This window comes from Terrapene carolina, unplaced genomic scaffold (genome assembly GCF_002925995.2).
Source record: "Terrapene carolina triunguis isolate 2854851 unplaced genomic scaffold, T_m_triunguis-2.0 Scaffold517, whole genome shotgun sequence".
Taxonomy (NCBI): Eukaryota; Metazoa; Chordata; order Testudines; family Emydidae; genus Terrapene; species Terrapene triunguis.
The window spans coordinates 2,589,183-2,608,677 of NW_020664868.1; the positions used below are offsets into that span (position 1 = coordinate 2,589,183).

General features: G+C 48.4%; 1 protein-coding gene across 1 annotated transcript in view; it reads left to right on the forward strand.

The window, feature by feature from the left end:
- The window catches only part of TIMM50 (translocase of inner mitochondrial membrane 50), a 44,440-nt gene that overhangs the window by 8,404 nt on the left and 16,541 nt on the right, over positions 1-19,495 (forward strand). Inside the window, exon 3 of the mRNA XM_024217877.1 lies at positions 10,398-10,419. Coding sequence (XP_024073645.1) covers positions 10,398-10,419 — 22 coding nt within the window. The remainder of the gene's footprint in view (positions 1-10,397; positions 10,420-19,495) is intronic.

Genomic DNA, 19,495 nt, shown 5'->3' on the forward strand with positions numbered 1-19,495 from the left:
GCACCACGCGTTCAGGGGTGGTATCTGGGGTCCCCCCTGTAGCTCAGGGAGTTGCAGGGAATTAATTCTCTTCTCCCGCAATACGCTGTGGGGAATTGGGGGCCCAGCCCAGCAACGAGAGTCAAGATGGACTCTGAATGGGCTTTGTACGCTCAGTCTCCCCAAGCTAAGGTCGGGAGCATGGATTTTCAGTTGTCTTGCCAGCTTCTCTGTCTAGATAGCACTGTTGAGCTTTAAAACCTCATTGAGCCAATGTGAACTGGTTGAGTGTGGGGCCAGTCCCCCCTGCCCCAAATTAAACTGCTGTCTTGAAGCTTGTTTTTGTTTTAAAATGCTCACGCTGCCCTGTCCGTGGCAGCTGCTGGTGCAAAGCCGTGTGACACACGATAGGACCCTAACGTGTTCAGAGTAAATGTTGGCCTGCTCGCCATACAACTCTGGACTTAGAAGGTGAAATGAATCGGAATGAATGAATGACCTTCCCCCTCTCCCCGCTAATGGGAGGGTCAGGCTGTTGATTCGTACCCCTCCCGTGCGTGTTACCCATAGAAGAAGCCGCAATGCTGGATTCCTACCCTGAGTCTGTGGCCATCGGGCGATGCCTTCATTTGAAAATCTGGCATATTTAGCAATCTGGAGAAGTAAGTTAGTGCAGAGGCTGAAATTGCTGTACAGTTGCGTGTCAGATACGCACCCAACTTGGTAAGAGACTGACTTCATTCAGTCCCCCTGTGGCCCCCGCTGACGAGTGGATGGTGTCAAGGAGGTGCCAGTGCTGGAAGTACCGTGCTGCAGGCACGTCTGATGGGTTTGGCGTTGGAGTGGGCAAGTGATGAGACTGTCCCCTGCTTTTGCTCCCTTCTCCTTTGTCTGTGGATTTGTCCGAGTGGGGAAGTGTTATAGCGAACTCTGCTCACGTTGACTGACAACCAGGAGAGATCTGACTCCAAAAAAAGTAGTCTTCCTGTCTGGCTGACTAAAAACAATGCATTTAGGAATGGTTAGTGCTGGAAAAACTGCATGAAAGCTCACAAAGTGCCAGGATTATATGGCATTCGGGTCCTCGGTGTATGTCTTTTTATTCCAAACCTGGGCACTGTTGCTGATTTCTTGCATATACACCTCTACTCCTATATAACGCTGTCCTTGGGAGCCAAAAAATCTTAACCCGGTTTCACCTATAACGTGTTATATCGAACTTGCTTTGATCCACCGGAGTGCGCAGCCCGCCCCGCCCCCCCCCCCCCACACACACATCCCCCGGAGCGCTGCTTTACTGCGTTATATCCGAATTCGTATTGTATCAGGTCGCGTTATATCGGAGTAGAGGTGTATTAATATGAAACTCCGCCAGTGACATAATATTGCTTCCTGGGGAGATGCAAATCCAAACAGGTTTTTTTTATTTAATTAATCAGTAATGGAACCACCTGGAGGTTCTCGAGTAGTTACATGGTTTTGGTTTGTTGGTCTAATTTGATAATTTTTGTTTTTAATTGAAGTTAAAATTGTATGACATTGCAGTTAAAATGAAGGCTGCCAATGTACAATGGTTTCTCGTGTCTTTAATTAAAAAAAGAAATTCAAACTATGCTAAATTGATGTCTTGGTCTCTGAAACGCAGGGTGTTTGGGATTAATTCTCTGTCCAGGGTCCCTCATCCTTGTTTCACTCCAGTCTTTTTTTTAACATAGTCCCAAACTCTGCAAAACACAGCCGTGATTCATAAACTTCCTTGCTTTTAAATAATCAGTCAGTTACGATATGCTGCTCGTTCCTCCCATGGGCTGTTAAAAATAAACTCTTGATCAACAAGCATCTCGGCCTCAATCCTGCATCCGCTCTCTGCAGACTCGAGTTCAGTAGCAGTTTCCGCAAAGCTGCCACAGATTTGGGACTCTCTCCTCGATACCGAAGCCTAGATCCGTAGGGAGATTTTCATATGCTGGGTGTGTGTGTGAGATTTCTTTTTGCAGCAAGCTGATCCAGCAGCCCTTGAATTAAAGTGAACTTTTCACTGAAGAATGTCACTTGTTCTGCTGAACAGCCGTTCTGGTCCTGCACCTGTGTCAGGACACAATGAAACTTGCCCTTCTCCATTGCCTCCTTGTGTGTGTGGCTGGGGCTTGTTCTTTGACTAGTTAAGTTCCTTTTTGTTTGGTGTTGTGGATTCTATAGGGCTTAAACAGCTGGTCCATTATTATAGTTGTCTTTTCTTTTTTTTTTAAGTAGGCAATTGTTCTTGGCATTGAAAGGGCCTTCTTTCTCTAGTCACCTTTTTCTGCTTGCATGTGGTTAGTGGAGCTTGGGTTGGAAGCTGACTTTGATTTGGGTTCTAGCCATCAGTTCTGGTACAATTTTCTTTGCCAGTGAAGTTGGCCACAAGAAGACTTGTGTATCGTGGAGGGGGGTCAATGGTGAGCTGTATTGTAATTATAATTAGAGTGAACTTAAGAGAAATCTGTAAGGGAGTCCACCTTCCCAAGAGCCTGTTAATTCCTCATTGGGGTATTGCAAGTGGACAAGCAGCAGAACTGAATGAGAAGAAGGATGGCCCAGTGTTAGGGTGTTAGCCTGGGACTGAGGGACCTGGTTTCAGGTCCCCGTTCTTCCACAGATTTCCTGCGTGACCCCGGGCAAGTCACTTAGCCTCTCAGTGCCTTGGTTCCCCGTCTGCAAAATGAGGATAACAGCACTGCCCTACCCACGGGGTTTGTGAGGATAAATACAGTCAATGTGGTGAGGTGCTTAGATAAGTGATAGCAAAAGGGACTTCTGGACACTAAACGGCTTTGCTATGCTTTTCCTCCTCGCTCCTTACGCCCCAAAAACACGTACATGCTTTAGATGTATTTTAATTTGGGATCAGACCCTCAGAATGAAATTTCCACTGTCCAAGCCCTCCACCGCCCTCACCTATGAAAAACCTTATCCATGCTGACTTTAAACCAGATTTGAACCACATTGAAATCTAATTGTAGTCCAGTAGGGTTACAGTGTTGTGTAGGTAGGGTGAAATGCTCTTAGAAGAGCAGTGTGTTTAGCTTGTGTATACACACACACACACACTCTCTCTCTCTCTCTCTCTTGTGAGGGAGGTAAGGTACCTTAGCTATATAAGGTGGTTGCCTTGACCACAATATGTCATCCTCCACGAATCTAAAGGTGTTAGTCTAGGTGGTAGCTATATGGTTCTAACTGTTAAATTTTGGGTGTTTTTTTTAGTGCAGCTGGGCCATACTCTGTGTTTAAATTTAAATTAAATTAATGGAGATATCGTATCTCATAGAACTGGAAGGGACCCTGAAAGGTCATTGAGTCCAGCCCCCTGCCTTCACTAGCAGGACCAAGTACTGATTTTGCCCCAGACCCCTAAGTGGCCCCCTCAAGGATTGAACTCTCAACCCTGGGTTTAGCAGGCCAATGCTCAAACCACTGAGCTATCCCTCCCATCTGTAAGCTTGTACGGATGTGAGTCATCTAAAACTGGGTGAATTTGTTTGACTGAATCTTTTCTCAGCAAAAAATGCAGACACGGTGACTACAGAACACTTTGTGAATTTGTGGCGACTTTGCCAAATTGTTTCAGTTAAAAAAAATATTCCAAGAGAAAAGCATTTAATTTTGAAAATTTCAAAGCAAAAAGTTGTTTTTCCCCAGTTCAAAACAACTTTTTGTTTGGAAAGTGACTTTAATATTATTTTGTTAATTGAGCAACTTTTATCATTTAATCAAAACAACTAAAATTTCATTCAACCCAAAACTTTTTTTTTTTTTACTTTTTGATTCACCAAAAATGTTGTCTCAGTTTGATGTGAAATGATTTTTTTTGGATTGCCAGCAAACCAAAAAATCCATTATCTACCCAGCTCTAGTCAAGTTGTTTAATGTGCGGCTGGAAGGTGCTCAGATGCTACAGTGATGAATGTGGGATAAAAATATATCTTGAAGCAAATGCAGTTCCAGACTTAAGTTTCGGAGTTAATATTTTGAAAAATTTAATAGTAAAAATAATAATTTTAAAAGAAGATAATCTATGTGTGGCTGAAGGGAGTCCCATCGATTTGCTAAATAAGGGATCTGCAGGATTCCTGGTTGACTGATGCATTCTAAAAGTATTTCCTGATAGTGCAGAATAAATTCCTTAGCACTTTTCCTTCCACCATGTGTTTCCAGTTTCTTTTCCTTTTATTGAACTTACACTACAGCCTTCAGTCATCGCTCCATATAGTTCTGCTGCAGCAAAGGCATAAAGCTGTCCTCCGGACAATAGGTGAGACGGAATAGCATGAGCTCACAGCACAACAAATTCAGACCCTTATTTTATATAAGGCTGGGGACACTTTATGTGGTTTGAATGGGCAGCCTGTTCATTATTGAAATCTTGGCCGGATACACCTGTAACTTATCAAGGATCTGATAGAAGGAGGCCTTCAGTAGCGGTAATGGCTGAATGCCGTGCCTTTCACTTAGGGGTTGTTGGCTCACGTCCTGCCCGCTCCATTTGACCTTTCATTGGTCCTCCTCTTGTGAAATGAGTTGGTGGATCCTAGTCGTGTTTCTCGTGAACAGGTTTCCACCTTGCAAATGAAGTCACAGCAGAGAATGTGCTGGAGGGAAGCACCTGCCTTATTGTAACTCCAGGTTTCCAGATGTCAAGGCCTCCCCACCCTGGCATATTCCCTAGATTTCTGAATTCTGTATCTGCAACAGCTGGTCAATGGAGGAGGGTGATTCTGGCAAATCTTCATCTTGGCAGAGTGGCACCGAGAGGTGAAAAGCCAGAATTTCAGTGCTACAAAGCAGGAGACTTTTGTGTTTGACCGCTAGTAGAGAGCTCACCTGGCTGCCTGCTTCACTCATCCCTTGGGGGCCCTGTGGGCGTGTATTATTTCCTTGGTGGGTGTGTGGGGGAAGTGGGGGGGGTGTTTCTGACCTCAGATACATGCTGGCAGCACGCAGTTTGAGCTGTAGTCTGTTAGATTTTCCTTTTATTCAGGTTTAAACCATCTCCTTGCCCCAGTAGACCATTATCCAGCCAAGCTTGGGCTTTATCTATTAATACTCAAGAGTATTTTGTGATTCCAGGTGACTTCCTGTTGCTGCCACCTCACTTTAGTGATTGGTACAGTAATTTAAACCTCGTTATGTTCATGGCTCAGGTGACGGTGCTGCAAAGCTCTCTGGGAAATGAACATCGTTTTTTTTCTCCTGACAGCTGTTGTGGGGGCCACTCCCTTTCATGGCCCTTGAGAGGGTCAGCTGTCCGTTCTTTTCATCCTCCTGATCTGGACGTGCATTAAACAGGGGAGAGGGATTAGGATGAGAGGGACTTTGTTTCTTTTCAGTGGAATGGCCGATGTAGTGCTCACATTCACAGCAGGGGAATTGCATCCTGAGGGGATGTTGTCTTCACTTAAGCAGTTGTATAAATCCTGTTACTGTTTGACCTCTTCGATGTGAGTCTAAATAAAAACATTTGATTGGATTTGCTCTTTCCTGACTGGTGGGAGGCCAGCCAAAGACAGCTGGTCAAAATTTTCTTATCTCCCTGGTTCTCCCAGCAGTGGGATGTTGGAAATCCAGGGGACGCCCCCCACAAACATTCGTCCTCATCCCTTAGGGGGTCTGACTCATGGGCATCATGTTGGCTTTGCTAACTTGCTCTCCAGCCCTTTATAATAGAGCGTGTTTTAAAAAATTCAGGCTGACTCCTGACGTAGCTGAGCATTTGGCTTCCTGACGCAGAGTCGAACAATAACCTGTTTTTGTTTTGTTCCTGCTTCCTTCCCTTCTTCCCCTGACCTCTTTCATTCAGTGTTGTCAGCTCTGCACTGTCCACAGCAAGAGACCTCAGAAATGGTTGTTTTGTGAGCCAGGTGTTTATAAAATGATAGCATTATCGTGTACAGAGAGAGCCCTTGATCGATATCCTCCATGACCTGGAGCGGGTTGGTTAGCAAGTTCTAGGGATCTGGAACGGGGCTCCCAGCGCTGCTGATGGACGTGCAGTCTGGAAGGAAGAGCTCCCAGTTAAAGAAGCATGTCAGATTTGCTTTCTTCTGCCACCCAGTTCTCACTTGTTGGGTTACTTTCTGAGCCTGCTGCTTTCTCAGGCGCCTTTCCTCGTTAGGTGGCACTGTGGAGTTAACACCAGGCCCGCACCAGCCGGTCGGCCCTTGCCGAGCTTTCTATGGGAATGAACTCTGCTAGCAGTTGAGGCTGAGATAGGAGGTACCCTTTCCATTCTCTTGCCATCTTGGACAGTTTCAAAGGGGGATTAAACAGGCTCAGTTAGGCCTTTGCATATGCTAGCCATATCTTGAAATGGTTTTCCAGCTACTCTTGACTGAGGTATGTTTTCTGAACTGAGAGACGGTCACACAGCCTCCTCCTAAAAGCCTGGCCACTGGTCCTTAGGCTACTCCTCTTTCAGCAGCACACTCACTTCACGCGCACACATGCTCTATGTTTAAAGAGCGGTGCAGTTATTTGGGGGGTTTACGGTGCCGCATGGCCTGGGGTTGCTCTTATCCTAGACTGAGATGCCATTTATAAGCAGAAATGCTTAGGGGGGACCACCCTGCTGACTAGCCTAGAGATGCATTAGTAGGACTCAGCAGGAGTAGTGTTTAAAAAAAAAAAAAAAAATCTCTCACTGTCCCACATTTAACATCCTGCCACAGGATTACCTGCCCAGTGGGGAATTGTACCCTTTGCTTGCTGTACAGGTTTCCCACCTCTCCCTGTTACGGGCCAGGGCGCCAGCTGAACTTCCTCTCTGGCAGCAGGAGGCAGCGTGACACCATATTCTTGTAGCTGGACCAGAGGACCGCGCGGGTGGGGAGATGGAATTCATAACCCGGTAGCCACCATCCCTTTCATCCTGGCCGCCGGGTGACCTGCAACCCCTGAAACTGGTCCTAGCCATGGTTGGCTGGATAGGTGTGTGCAGTTGGAGAGATGGCACTGATTCGGAAAGAGCACCGGGTAGACATGTAGATGCCTAGTTACTCTCTCAGGAGTAAGGGCATGAAAGGGAACGGACCTTCAATTCATTAGTGTGTGACGCTCTGGGAGATTATGGTGAGAGATCCACCTGAAAACACAGCGCCCAGCCACAGAACAGGAGATGGCAGACTTTATTTTTGAGCAGCAGCTCCTTTTGGAAAACGGCCTCTGTGTGTGTGCTGTTTGAGGGGGAGAGCGTACTACAGCTTCCTTCTGCCAGCAAAGTCTGTCTGGGTTCGGTTCTGGTGACTGACTGGCCAGTGACTACTGGCTGCTGCCCAGAAGAGTAAATATACTGTCAGCTACAAAAGAAACCCATCAGTGTGATGTGACTAGGGTTAGAAGCGTAACAGCTGAGCTTCTGGCCCACAGCAGGCGGCAAGGAAACCGCTTGAGAATGATGAGAGCGTCTTGTGACTTTCTCAAGTGCCGAGCTCTGTAAAATATACTCCGCGTTCTACAAAACACAGAACGGGACGCAGTCCCGACACCCAAGAGCTCATAATCCGATTCGGGCAACAGATGAAGTGTTAAGGGGTGATTCCCTTCAACCTTAAGGCTGGAGCAGCTTTGGAGGCACTTGCACGCCTCTTCCCCTTCTTGGTCTGGACCCTAGCACACAACTTAGGTAATTGGACCCTGGACACTGGCTGGGTCATTTGGCCAGCAAATCCATGCCTGATTGCATCCTGTAAACACAACTACAGGGCCATGCAGTCTAATATGCAGAGGGGATATTTCACCTCCAACTCCCAGAAGGTACAAGAACTACTGCCCGGTGGGGGCAAGCTTACCTATGGTGGGGAGCAGGGGTCCAGTTGCTCAATGCAGGCATAAGCAACTAGCCTGATGGATGTCACATTAGCCTCAGTGGAAAACAGACAGTTAAAGACGGGCCTAGGGTCCTTGGAACTTTATCTAAGGATCGTCTCCAGGCAAGAGCCTGCGTAGCGACTGCCCTTTTCTTATAATACCAAGCACCTCTTATTCATCCAAGTGCATTATTATCATTCTTTGTATTGCAGTAGTGTCTAGAGGCGCCCTTTCCCCCATCAATGAGCAAGACTGCCTTGTGCCAGGCACTGTGCAGATACAACAGCAGGATTGTCCCTGCCACCCAAAAGACTGTACAATCTAAATGCATTGATTTATTTGGTTCACAACCTGTGTATCCTCTACAGTAGGGGTGGGCAAACTACGGCCCATGGGACACATCCAGCCCACCAGCCAATTTAATCCGGCCCCCGAGCTCCCACTGGAGAGCGGGGTCTGGGGCTTGCCCCGCTCCCGTGCTCCAGTTGGGGAGTGGGGTCGGGGGCCGCTCCGCGTGTACGTGCCATGTCTTCATGCAGCTCGCGGAAGCAGCAGCATGTCTGCCCTCCAGCTCCTACGCGTAGGGGCAGCCAGGGGGTTCATTGGCCGAGAACTGCGGCCAATGGGAGCTGCAGGGGCGGTGCCTGTGGACAGGGCAGCGTGCAGAGCTGCCTGGCTGCGCCTCCGCCTAGGAGCCGGAGGGGGGGGACGTGCTGCTGCTTCCGGGAGCTGCTTGAAATAAGCCTACACCCCTGAGCCCCTCCCATGCCCCAACCCCCTGCTCCAGCCCTGATCCCCCTCCTGCCCTCCGAACCCCTCTATCCCAGCCTGGAGCACCCTCCTGCACCCCAAACCCCTCATCCTGAGCCCCACCTCAGAGCCTGCACACCCAGCCATAGCCCTCCCCTCCTGTGCCCCAGCCTGGAGCCCCCTCCCGCACCTCATTTCTGGCCCCACCCAGAGCCCGCACCCTCAGCCAGAGCCCTCACCCTCTCCTGTACCCAAACCCCAATTTCGTGAGCATTCATAGCCTGCCATACAATTTCCATACCCAGATGTGGCCCTCGGACCAAAAAGTTTGCCCACCCCTGCTCTACAATGAGCCAGGGTTCAGAGGTGGTGATATCTGAACTCGTTTGCATCTCCTCAAACCTAGCCTGACCCACCCAGAAATTGGACCAAATTGTAGAACGTGAAAACAGAACGGCTACAGTGATTAGTTCAAACACACATTGATCAAGTAGAAGTGTGATAAACCTCTCAAATCTCTCCATCCTCATCAACGTGGATCAGTTGTCACACTGGCCGTCCTGCTGGGCAGTAAATGAAGGCACCTCAGGAAACACCTCCCCTCCCCCCCCCCAATTCCTTCTCCAGCTTTTTGTTTGTATTAGTACTATAGAGCCGCTTAGAGCAACTTTGAAAGTCCTTCTGCCTTCCTAATGAATTCTGATGATGAGCTGCTTTTCCTGTCTCTTGGGAACATCACCAGATAAGGATTTTGTATGTAACTGTGTTAGCTAATTCCCCCCCCCCCCCAAAGATATGCCCTTCTTTGTAGAAGAACTGTGATGATTCAGACAGCTTTGACATTACCGTGGGGTTTTCATTTAGCAAAGGAACATTTATTACTTGTATTATGGTAGTGCCTACAGGCTGCAATTGAGATCAGGACCCTGTTGTGCTGGGCACGGTATAGACACGGTTCCAGTCGCTTGTGCCCAAAGAGCTTGCAGTCGATATAGACGAAGGGCGGGAGTGGATTATATTCCTGACTTAACAGATGTGGGAATTGAGATGCAGAGAGGTTGTGACCTACCCAAAGTCTGTGGCAGAGCCAGGATTTGAACCCAGGTGACCTGCATCGCTCACAAGAAGACGGCTCTTCCTCTACCCCAGTGGAGTTCAAAGTCAAAGTTCCCCCTGAGCGACGGGCGCATCGGGTTGACGCAGTCTAGGCACATCAGTTTCAGTGGAGTTGGTCAGGCCGTAAATAAGAATGGGATTTGTTCCTGTATTTTTTTTTCTGTCATCAGATATTCAGTTTTCTGTCCTTGCCTGTTACGGTTTCAGCTGTTCTTAGCAAAGGGTCATGGGATCTGAAATATTCTTTATAGCCATTGTGATATATTGCATTGAATCATCTTGTTGCAATAAACATGCTGCTCATATATGAAACGTGCCAACAGTTAAGGCCTTCCTGGTTGTCAGACATCTCAGCTCGGTCCTCCTGTCTTAGACAAAAAGCTGATGTAATTAACTGATGTCAGGAGTTTTCATCCCCTCTCCCCTCCCCGAGGGAGCAGGCCCAGTTGGCCTTGCCGGAGTGCAGTGCCTGCCGTGGGTACAAGTCCTCAGAGTTGAACATGCTATCAATGCTAGCGTTTGGGTAAGGGGGAGAGGCTGGCAGCTGCACCTCAGCCAACAGATGTATCTGAATATTCATATGTTTAGAGATTAATCTTTCTCTTAATTAGGCAAATGACTGTGAGGGTGTTTCTAGCCATGCTGTGTAATGTAGTGGAGTCAGGAAAAGAAGAATAACCAGCCACATCTCTTTTCTTTCCCTACAGATCCCAGACGAATTTGATAATGGTGAGTAAAGCCCCAAACCTGCTTCTAAGTTGGCTCAGTGCTTTGGGCCGCTTCCTCCCCGTGAGCCCTTGGCAGACAGACATGGAAGAGGAGCTGGTGGAGGGGTGCGTGTGGGGCGGGGGGGGAAATACATGTCGCTCCTGCAAATGTGAGCTCGGTAGCGCAGATGGCTCTCTTGATAAACAGGGCAACTCACTGGTCATTGGGAAGTCAGTGTGAGATGGAACAGAAAGGCCCTTCTGCTTCAGGTTGGAAAGATGGCCAGTTTTAAAAGCCAAGAGTGCTGGCAGGTGCAGGGAGAGAGACATTTGCCCTTTCTTTTCCTTACTCATCCAGCGCTATCCCCCTGTGACAGGACAAAGTAGTTGCCCTCAAGGAAACTTCTCAGACTTGGCTGCGCTACCTGCCTTCCCAAAGCCTCCCACTCTCCCCAAGCAGGAAAGCGACTCGCTTTGGATAAACACGTTTGTGTTTGGGCTTCTGAATTCTGCGCCGCGCGAGCTGGGTTTTTACTCGGTGCCTGTCACTGTGCTAAGAGATGGATGTTTGTGCCGGCAGGGTGCTCTTGGATTTGCCAGTAGACACCTCGTTTAAACTCTTCTCCTAGACAGAGAAGCACATCTGGGCTCGATGCTTCTTAGTGCTGTTGTTCATGAATGATGAAAGTAAGGGATTCTACAGTAACCTGTCTGAGGAGTGGAACTGGCTGTGAAATGGCTCTGGACTCAGTGAATCCATTGGGAAGTTGGCTTAAAGTACCGGATCAAACTGAGAGTGCTGAGCTGCAGTTTCCCAGTTTCTCTCCCTCCTTCCTTCCTGAAAACATGGTGCCATCTTCTGTTGTGGACTGTGTTCTGGAGGGCATATGATGATTCCCCTTTAATCCCCTGGAAGACATGTAGTTGTTCCCATTGTATGGATGGATAAACCAAACCACAGAGATGTTGCGTGACTGGCCCAAGCCTGACACTGATTCACTGTAGCAGTAGTTTTCCTAATCCCCTGCTCTAGCCACGAGCCCACACTTCCGGCAGTGGGGATGGAAACAAAGAACTCCCACCGGAGCCTTCAAAGCGAGGTGATGGAGAGCAAAGGGTGAAAACAGTCCGTGGTGAGGGCTTTGGTCAAGTGGGAAGCGAAACTATTTCCTGTGGGCCACTTTTGTCATCTGCACGTGGATTTCTTATGGAAAACGTTTCCTTGTGAAGGATGTAGGGATGTTTTTTCCAATGGAAGGGTCTGGTCCAACAAGGTTTATGACCACAAATGAGTATGTGCACACCCCAGAGGGTTTGGCAGTCTATAGTCAGCACTGTTAACATGCTCAATTGAGTTTTACAAACGTGGAGTCCGCTTCTGTTTGACGTGCTCCTGTCCTCTTCCGAGCCTCCAAACTCTCATTTGGGTGAAACAGCCGCTCTGAACCTTGCCACCTGCATATCACTGCAGCAGAGTTTCCAGCTAGTCCTCTTCGGTCAGAAATGGGGCTGGAACCCCTTTGACTCCTGAAAGAAACCATCAGCTGCGTTTTCCTCTTCCAACTTTTGCTGCAAACGGTGGCTTCCATGTTCTTTTGGTCATCACAGGAAGAGATTTTTGGAGAAAAGCAACAAAACTAACAAGGAAGCCACAGCAGCTGAGCACCAGGGAACGCCTGAGAGCTAAATCTTGGCTTGACTCAATTGCAGGAGCCTGTGCATATTTGAAAGACATCCGTGCCAAGGAAGGAGAAGGACTGAGGCCTGGTCTACACTACGACTTTAATTCGGATTTAGCTGCGTTAATCCGAATTAACCCTTCACCCGTCCACACTACAGAGCCAGTTAATTCGAATTAAAGGGCACTTAAAATCGATTTCTGTACTCCACCTCGACGAGCGGAGTAGCGCCTAAATCGATTTTGTTAATTCGAATTAAGGTTAGTGTGGCCGCACACCACCGAATTACTGTGTTTAAATTAATGGGGTAGTGTGGCCGCACACCACCGAATTAATGTGGTTAAAAACCGAATTAATGTGCTTAGTGTGGCCGCGCACAATCGAATTTATACAACCTGTTTCCCAAATTCGAATTATCTAAATTCGGATTAATCCCGTAGTGTAGACATACCCTGAGTGTGATTTTTTTTTTTTTAATGAGAGGATGGGCCCAGTGGTTAGGGTGCTAGCCTTGGCCTCAGGAAACCAAGGTACAATTCCCTACTCTGCCCTGTGTGATCTTGGGCCAATCGCCAAGCCTGTCTGCCTCGGTACTATAAAATGGGGATAGTAGCATTTCCCTGCGTCGCAGCGGCAATGTGAGGAGAAATTCATTAGTGTGTGATGCTCGCTCTGATACTGTGGTGATGGCGCCCAGATAGTACCGTAGCAAATGGGTAAGAGTACGGGGGTGAAACTGAGAGAGGACAGCTTAGGGTGGCACTTTCAAAAGTACCTAAGTGACTTAAAAGCACATGTTCCCTTGACTTGCGCTTGTTTGAAAATGCCGCCCTGAGGCTGAATGTTGGGGAAAGCTTCTTGAGAGTGAGATCTCCAGCTGTGGTACATTCTCTCCAGGCCAAGGCGCGGCTGCTCTGTTACTTGGGGCTTAGGACAGAACATGAGCAAAGACGACTCCTGGCATTGGGTCCCTAAGAGAGCCGGAGTGTTTTGAATTTGATTTTTCTCATCTCAGAGTGACTGTTCAGTAAAACCATTTCCTCTCTTCACATAGATATAGAGTCAATGTCTTCACCTCTCCCCTTTCCAATTAAACCCTCCCATTCATCATCCTCCCACAGTCCTCCTGGTAACATAGAGCGATAGGCAGAAGCAAAGGTGTTTGGGAAATGAGAATCGGGTGGCAAGCTCATTTCCTGTTGCACTGTAGATCAAGGTTTTCAGAAGCAGCCAGCAATTTTGAGTGACTCACTTCTGTGGCACCCAGTCTGAGGAACCTTTAAAGGGCCTGACTTTCAGCAAGGGCTGAGCGCCCCTGTCCTCTGAAAATCAGGCCTTTTTATGATGTCTCGGTTTGGGTACTCCAAAATCACTGGTCACTTAACACAAATGGCCCTCGTGAGAGACATGCGTAGACCGTCCTGTCCCTTCACACAACTCATAGTGTCCTTTGCTTAGGGAGATTCTAGGAAAACTGGACAATATCTTCTCTCGAAGGCCTAGGCTAGACTTAACTTATACCAGCATAGCTGTGGCAGCTAGGAGTGTAGAAAATATCACCCCTGCTAGTAACAGAGCTATGCCACCAAAGCCCCCAGGGTATATGCAGCTATGCCAGCAGAAGTGTTTCTATTGGCTTGGCTAATACCGTTTGGGGAGACGGTGTTTCTACACTGCCAAAACTCCTTCTGTTGGCGTACGCCGTGTCTATTCTAGGGGGGCTATGCCGGCGTAGTCCGGGCAGCACAATCAGTGGTACGCACTTAGCCCTGGTCTACACTGGGGGGGAGAAAATTGATCTAAGTTACGTAGCTGAAGTCGACGTACTTAGATCGACTTACCGTGGTGTCTTCACCATGGTGAGTTGACTGCTGCTGCTCCCCCGTCGACTCCTCCTGCACCTCTTGCGGCGATGGAGTACAGGAGTCGATTGGAGAGCGCTCGGGGGTCGATTTATCGCGTCTAGACTCGACACGATAAATCGATCCCCGCTGGATCCATCGCTGCCTGCCCGCCAATCTGGCGGGTAGTGAAGACATACTCTTAATTCACTAGGCCTCTGTTTGACTTGGCTTCCTGTGTGGTTTTCTCTTTAGTTTCCCCCCTGGATATCTACACTTGTTTTTCCACCCTGGAAGATGGGGTTTGTTCCCACCTTCCGGGATTGCCTGGCATTGCTGCATAGCATCGGGGTTCTGGGACAGGAAAGGCTGCGGCCTTGACCAAGTGGACTATCTAGGTTGCAGGACCTGGCCCGGTGTTTAATTGCTGTTCCATTTGTAGCTGAAATCGTGTCTATTTCCATATTAATCAGCCCAGGGTTAACACTGTAATTAAAACAAGATGAATTGGTCATGAACCAGCACCAAAAGCAGCAGCTGAGAATGAGCCAGGAGCCCTCCTGACTGCAGAAGATGAGCTCGATATTCGCTCAGGTCTCCATTGCACAGGGCCCGCTCAGCGGCCAGCTGCAAACAAATCCGCATTGTGGGATCATCCGAGGAGGCCCGGGCGCCTCCAAGGCCAGGATGACGTTGTCTATCGGTAAAGCTCTCACCATTTTTTAACATCTGAAATTCACTAGCAAAGATCACGTAAAACTCCCACCTGATCTCTCTGCTAATCTGAGGCATACGGTGATCTATAACCCAGGCACAATTTCCCACCCACCAAAGAATGAACGGTTTGACCCCTTGAACCTCCACAAATTAAATGCTCAAAAATGCCAGCCAGTGCTTTTTAGGAAGCTTAAGAGGTCCATCTTCATGGGACCAAAAATCCTCAACAGAGACGTGTTCAGCATTCATCTTTTTCTTTTAGATGTATATTTGAACTCAGTAACCTACTAACTTAATAGAACCACCCCAGAATCCACCAATCAAGGTATTAGTTCCAATATTTGTGTCCGGTTGTGCCCAAGAATGTGCCAGGAGTTTTCCAAACCTGAAGGGGGAGGTGTGCTCCCTGCTGTTCAGAGTGATCCATAAACCAAATGATCATATGGGCTCCAAAATCAGTCACTTGTCATCTCACCCCATCTTCCCTGCCACTGCCATTGTGGAATAGGAGTACCATTTTGAAACCATGGAAAAGGGCTGGGCTGGGAGATTGTAGCAGTGCCCGAAATTCTGGCCTTCGAATCCGGGAAATCTGTGTCCTCTTGTTCATCCCTTTCCTTCACGGGCATGGAGAGAACAGGACTGCTTGCATTGCCCATGACATGCTGATAACTTGATGCAGAGCGGCAGGTGCTAAGTGACTATAATCAAATCTCATGCTTTAGGGCTTCAGCCGCTTACCTGCAGCGGAGTCGGGAAGGAATTTGTTCACCAGTGCATAGTTTTTCTTGGATGCAGAGGGTGTTTTTCACCTTCCTCTGGAGCATCAGAGACTGGTCATTGCTGGGATGTGCTGGACTATGCTCTGAGGTCATGCAGAGAATCCTCTCTTAGCTGCCTGGCTGGTGCGTCTCATTCTCCTGCTCAGGGTCAAACTGTTTGCCAGATTTGGGGTCAAGAAGGAATTCCCCCCCCAGATCAGATTGGGAGGGACTTTGGGGGTTATTGATTGGGCTCCGGCTGGGATCATCTGGGCCTGCCTCACCTAATCAATTCCCTGCCACTGCAGAAGCCTCGGGCATTGGTGGCACCTCAGCCTCTCCTGTTCTCTCCCTGCGACTCAGTTTAGTTTCCTGAGGACAGAAATTCTTTCGGTGCAAGCTAAGTCATTGACTTACTATAGGGGCATCTGTGAATGTCCTGTGCTATATGTGAGGTCCGACTAGATGATCAGTTGGTCTCTTCTGGCCTTAAACTTGATGAAACTATATGGGCCGCAAAATCAGTCCCGTGTAATCTCGCCCCATCTCCTCCCCTCCACCCTGTCAAATTGTTGAAAGTGGGCGTAAGGTTTGGTACCACAGAAGAGGACTCCTGGTGAGTGGAGGGGCAGTTTTGATCACTCTGGCAGCACAATCCCAGCGCTCCGTTCAAACCTCGGCCGGTCAGTGGGAAAGTTGCCTCTCCGATTAGGTTTACAGATATCTTCCCCCCTCCGCCCCCCCCACGTTGAGTCTGTGTTTTGCTACTACTTCCAAAGCTACATTCAGGGCAGTTTTCACACCCTGCTTGGTTATACAAGCTATGGAATTATTTCACGGTGATATTGTTGGAAACCCATCTGGTAAAATCCCAGCCCGACCGAGGATTTAAACTCTTTACTTCGGCTGCCTGGAAGCACAAATGTTTTTACCACTTTTTGGATTTAGGTGGCAGAGAAATCTGGGAGGAGAGCAGCTCAGTAGATGGAAAGCTGGATTATAAATATGTTAATTCTTTAATGTGTTTAAGCTGGATAGTGAGTGAGCAGTAATAAACGTAACATGCTCAGCTCCCCCTAGGGAAAAAAAAATCAAGAGATAAAGTTACTTTACAATTCTAATCAGCTGAGTGAAAGGGCCAGTGTTTGAGTTGCTTCTCCAGAGCAGATGTACGGGTGCATAAACAGCGTGTGTGAGTCTCTTGTCGAGGGCAGAAGGTCAGGCAGGACTTGTGCTGGGATGGGAGGGTTAACAATTCTCCCTTCCCTACCCATCCCTGGGCATCACTGGGGGGGGGGAGCAGAGTGGGAAACTGATGTGACATTGAATGAAGGGGAGGGGGGAATGTGGCGCTGTAGTATGTCTGTCCCCAAGGGCTGGGAGCCATAGGCTTTCCAGATGCCGCCCTTCTTCGCCTGTTCCACTTGATGAGCAAAGAGCAGGGGCAGATTTCAGGAGAGAGAGCCCCAAGGGGGTCGGAGTGGTGGGGAAAGGTCAGGCTCTGACAGCATCCTGTCGCAGCGCGGTCTCTCATACCTTCATCCCGTCCAGCGTGCCTTCGCTTGCTTAAGATCGTTCTACACCTCCTCGCTCATCTGTTCCATGGATCGGCGTGCTGAAGGAGCCATAGACTCCCCCTCCACCAGGCTCTGACCCCCCAAATTCACCTAGGCCCCAGCTCTCTACTGCCCATGGTTCCTACTAGGCAAAGCTTTCCATATCTCCCTGATAAAGCCCACATGTTTCTGGATTTTCTTCCTACAGTGCGTTGAATATTCTGAATACCTGCATCAACACAATGCTATTGGGTAGACCTATTCGGGTTGGAGCACGCCTCTGAATCATGCAGGCTGACTGTTCATTTGCCGTTTGCAGCGTGTCGGTCCCAGGATATTAGCGAGACACGGTGGGCAAGGTAATACCTTTTATTGAACCAACTTCTGTTGGTGAAAGAGAGAACTCTGTGTAAACTCGAAAGCTTGTCTCTTTCACCGGCAGAAGTTGGTCCAATCAAACAGTGGTTTTCAACCTGCGCTCTGCAAACTAAGATTTCCAAAGGGGTCCGCACCTCCATTTGAAATTTTTTAGGGGTCCTCAAATGAAAAAAGGTTGAAAACCACTTCAATGAAAGATGCTACTTCACCCACCTTGTCTGTTCATTTCACAGCATTTAGGAGCATAGTCCTACCAGACGGCAAAGATCTGCCAGATTGTGGAGTGGGGGGTGGGTGTGTGTGTGTGTGTGTGAGAGAGAGAGAGAGAGAAGGGGGGTTACGGCCCTTATTCCAATCCCAATAATGCAGAATCTTAGTGAGAAAGTTTCAAGCATACGTCCTGCTTCGTCCTACAGTTTGTAAGGGAAAATAGCAAAGCGGTGGGGGGGGGAGGCTGACTTTCAGAGGTGTTGTGCTCCCACTGAGTTGAACTGGGGGTGCTCAGCAAATCAGACCCTTTGTTACTTTTGCCCCCTCCCTAGAGGAGCCTGGAAAACAGAGGCAGATGGAACTTTGCTGAACACTTTCAAAGGCAGAAGGTTCGGCGAGCGGAACACTTTCAGATCAAACACGTACAGAAACACACGGAGGAGGCAGGGCCTGGGCTTTGTCTGCCCGCGGACCCCTGAGAGCGAGTGAGCTGGGATAGGAAGCGCTTTTCACCTGCTCCGTTCAGCAGGCCTGGCATATGCTCCGTCCAGATTAAAAGCCATTTTTCAGTCAGTGGCCCATTGTCCGACATAATAGAAAACTCCGCCTCCTCCTTTTCCTCTCTCCAAATCTCTGGCTAATTCTCCGAGCTCTTCCTTTTAGATTTAAAGATGAACGGGTTGGGGTTAACATAATTGTTTAACCACCATGCGCCAGCCATCATGTGACCTAGAATAATCTGTCAAGACACTGCAGACCTTTTCTTCACCCCCCCTGTGTTTAAAACAATGGGTACCTACTCCCCTGTAGACATGCGGCAGATAACTTTCCACTATAGAGCTGAGCGCCCTCTCCCCAAAGCTATTATGTGTTCTCGGTTTTCCTGAGGTCATGCTCAACACTTAGCTCTTCTACAGTGCTTTTCAGCTGTAGGCTGCAAACTATTGTCCTCCCTGTGTTACAGAGGGGAAAGCCAGGCATGGAGAATGTTGTGTGTTCGTTTCAGACCTGGAAACTGGTCAGTTTCTGAGCTCTGGTCAGTTTCAAACCTGGAAATAGAACCCAGGTGTCCGGTCTCCCAGCTGCCTCCCCGGCATGCTAGCATTTTCAAAAGGGTGACGTTGGCTTCAAAAAATATGAATTGGTGTTGCAGGTCTGTAATATTCTGCATGGGAGGGAAGGGGACAATTGGACACAGAGTCCAAGTTTAAAACATGATCCCAGGCCAGTAGACGGTAAACTGCAAATGAGACTTGGGTTTAAAACAATATCTTTTCCCCCCCTGGTTTAACTTTTCCAGGGTGTGTGTGTGTTTTGTTTTGTTTTTTAAAGCGTTGCATCTGACAGACAGTCAAAGTCCAACACAGCCTTGGCCGTGGTCAGATTCCCCTGTATGGGCCTGCAATTGACACCTGAATCCCACTCTCAACGGCCCCATCGTCATCCGCCCCAGCTGCTCGGTCTGCATTATCATAACAATTGCCCGCAAATTATCTCCCATTCAGTGCGCCTGCCTTTGATTGATTAACTTACAGTTTCTGTTTGAATAACTCTGGCCGCTAAGATGGTAAAGCTGTAATCTCAGAGGGATAGTTAACAGCGATGGTGTGGGGACTGCGGACTCAGTCACACGCTCTCTACAGCCTGACCCCTGGTTATGGGAACATCTGAAGAGACAGGAGGCCAGTAATTGAAAAATCCATTCCTTGTGTGCGTTGGGAGGGGCGGAGGATGCTTCTGCCTATGCAAGAGCTGCATCAGATGGTCTGGATTGCCAGACAGCAGCCCACACTTCATCTGCTAGCATGGCGGAGGATTGGAAGACACACTGTTGTATATTTTTGTTCCGACACCACTGAGTGTTTTCCCTAGACTTCTGCTTTCTAGACACAGCCTCCAAAAGAAGTGCTGTCATTGGCATCTCATTTAGGGCAGCCTCCCTCCCTTTTAAAGGTA